Source organism: Arachis ipaensis, chromosome B06 (assembly GCF_000816755.2).
Source record: "Arachis ipaensis cultivar K30076 chromosome B06, Araip1.1, whole genome shotgun sequence".
Classification (NCBI taxonomy): domain Eukaryota; kingdom Viridiplantae; phylum Streptophyta; class Magnoliopsida; order Fabales; family Fabaceae; genus Arachis; species Arachis ipaensis.
The window spans coordinates 134,332,456-134,333,974 of record NC_029790.2 but is presented as its reverse complement, the minus strand read 5'-3'; the positions used below and the strand labels follow the sequence as shown (position 1 = coordinate 134,333,974).

General features: G+C 31.1%; 2 protein-coding genes across 4 annotated transcripts in view; one reads left to right on the top strand and one right to left on the bottom strand.

Moving 5' to 3' along the window:
* LOC110263641 overlaps nt 1-1,365 on the top strand; it is a 16,457-nt gene extending 15,092 nt beyond the window's left edge. The window contains exon 3 of the transcript XR_002349524.1: nt 1,198-1,365. The gene's annotated coding sequence lies outside the window, so the exon portion shown is untranslated. The remainder of the gene's footprint in view (nt 1-1,197) is intronic.
* Nucleotides 203-1,202, bottom strand: LOC107605580. Of its 3 annotated transcripts, none has more exons than XM_016307495.2 (2): nt 797-1,202; nt 250-763 (listed from the first exon to the last, which is right to left on the bottom strand). In XM_016307495.2, the coding sequence occupies exons 1-2, from the start codon at nt 1,026-1,028 to the stop codon at nt 393-395; spliced, it is 603 nt and encodes a 200-aa protein (XP_016162981.1). In that variant the 5' UTR covers nt 1,029-1,202; the 3' UTR covers nt 250-392. The 3 variants fall into 3 exon arrangements, with proteins under 3 accessions (XP_020960944.1, XP_016162981.1, XP_016162980.1); XM_016307494.2 differs by having other exon boundaries at nt 250-766; nt 800-1,202; XM_021105285.1 differs by having other exon boundaries at nt 203-1,202.

Here is a 1,519-nt window from a genome sequence, read left to right as displayed (position 1 = left end):
ACCAAAGATAGGAGACTCGAACCCGCAACCTCTTAATTGAGTATGGGAAGACTATGCCATTTGAGCTATTACTCGTTGGCTTTAAATTTAAGAGTTAGACACTTTATTTTGTCAAACAAAATTATTTTTTTATAAATACAACGTTAATAATTTTATTTTTCATAGTTAATTTTGTTAATTTTATTTTTCATAGTTAATTTTATTGGCGTTCAAATGTTTACTAATATTTATTCGAGAAAGAAAATAGGATTGCTCATCAAACTTTCTATACTCTTACATAATTTCACAAACACAAGACAATTTGAATTGTAGATAGAAACTTTCCCAATAGTAAAACATAACTAAGAGAAAGTTAATTAACTATACATAAAAACATCTATATAATTATGATATCAATCTCTATCTATGATGTTGTTGTTGTTGTTTGGGAAGCTAGAGATTCTAACCAAGTTATTATTGTCATGAACACTTGAAAACTTCTTACAAGAGAAAAAAGACAAGCCCTTCCTCAACCTTGATTCAATCATCAATCCACTACCTTTGTTGACCAATTTCTTGTCCTTCTTCTTCTTCTTCCTCTCACCACCATCACCACTTCTTTGATGATGATTATTATCATTCTTTGTGCACTCTTTGTAAGCTGCTAGAAAGGGATCATCTTGATGATCTTGACCAACCCAAAGTCCTTTCTTTGAAGATGTTCTATAATATGGAGGTTGAAAAGCACATGGGGGAAGTGGAATATCTTGAAAATCATGATGATGATGATGATTATTATTTCCAGCTACAATAGTACTAATATTACTAGGAATAATATTAGTATCTTCTTTCTCTACTTGTAGTTGTTGTTGTGTGCATGATGGAGGGGGTGGTAATAACTTAGTAAAAATTTCATTCTCCTTAATGGGAATTTCATCACCATGATTATTATTAAGAGGAGGAGGAGTAGTAGTTGTTACCTTGGAGATACTAGGCTTCTTTTCCCATGAGAATAATACCTTTCTTGATGAATATGGTTGACTACTCATATTGATGATATAGAATTTTTAGTTATGGTGGAATAATAATAATATGATGATAGATAGGGCCTATATATATGAATGAATAAGATTTTGATGTTACTAGACCCTTTATATACTATAGTCTTAAAACCTAATAATAAATGGTTTAGGGTTTCATCATATGTGAATGGACAAGCACCAAAAACGTAAGCATAGACAAATTCCTAAACCAAATTGGAAGTAGAGATAGAAGTTTGTGGAAAAAATTGGCCATGGGTTTGCATCATCAATCACTCAATTGGTGAAGACAATTAAGGAGAAAAAGTTAGAAGGGTATAAGACAAAATAATTAAGATGACTTGACTTGTTCTTCATATATAATTAATTATCAACATTATATAATTAAATAAACAACTTGTGAATGATAATGTTTGGTGTGCAAATGCACCATGTGTACCACCACCTCTTATGTGAAGTGGAATAAGATTCAAGTTTGGATGCACCAATTGTTAGTGCGG

Excerpts from the sequence above, each read along its gene's own strand:
- LOC107605580 (XM_021105285.1), bottom strand. The coding sequence starts at position 1,028 with ATGAGTAGTCAACCATATTCATCAAGAAAGGTATTATTCTCATGGGAA.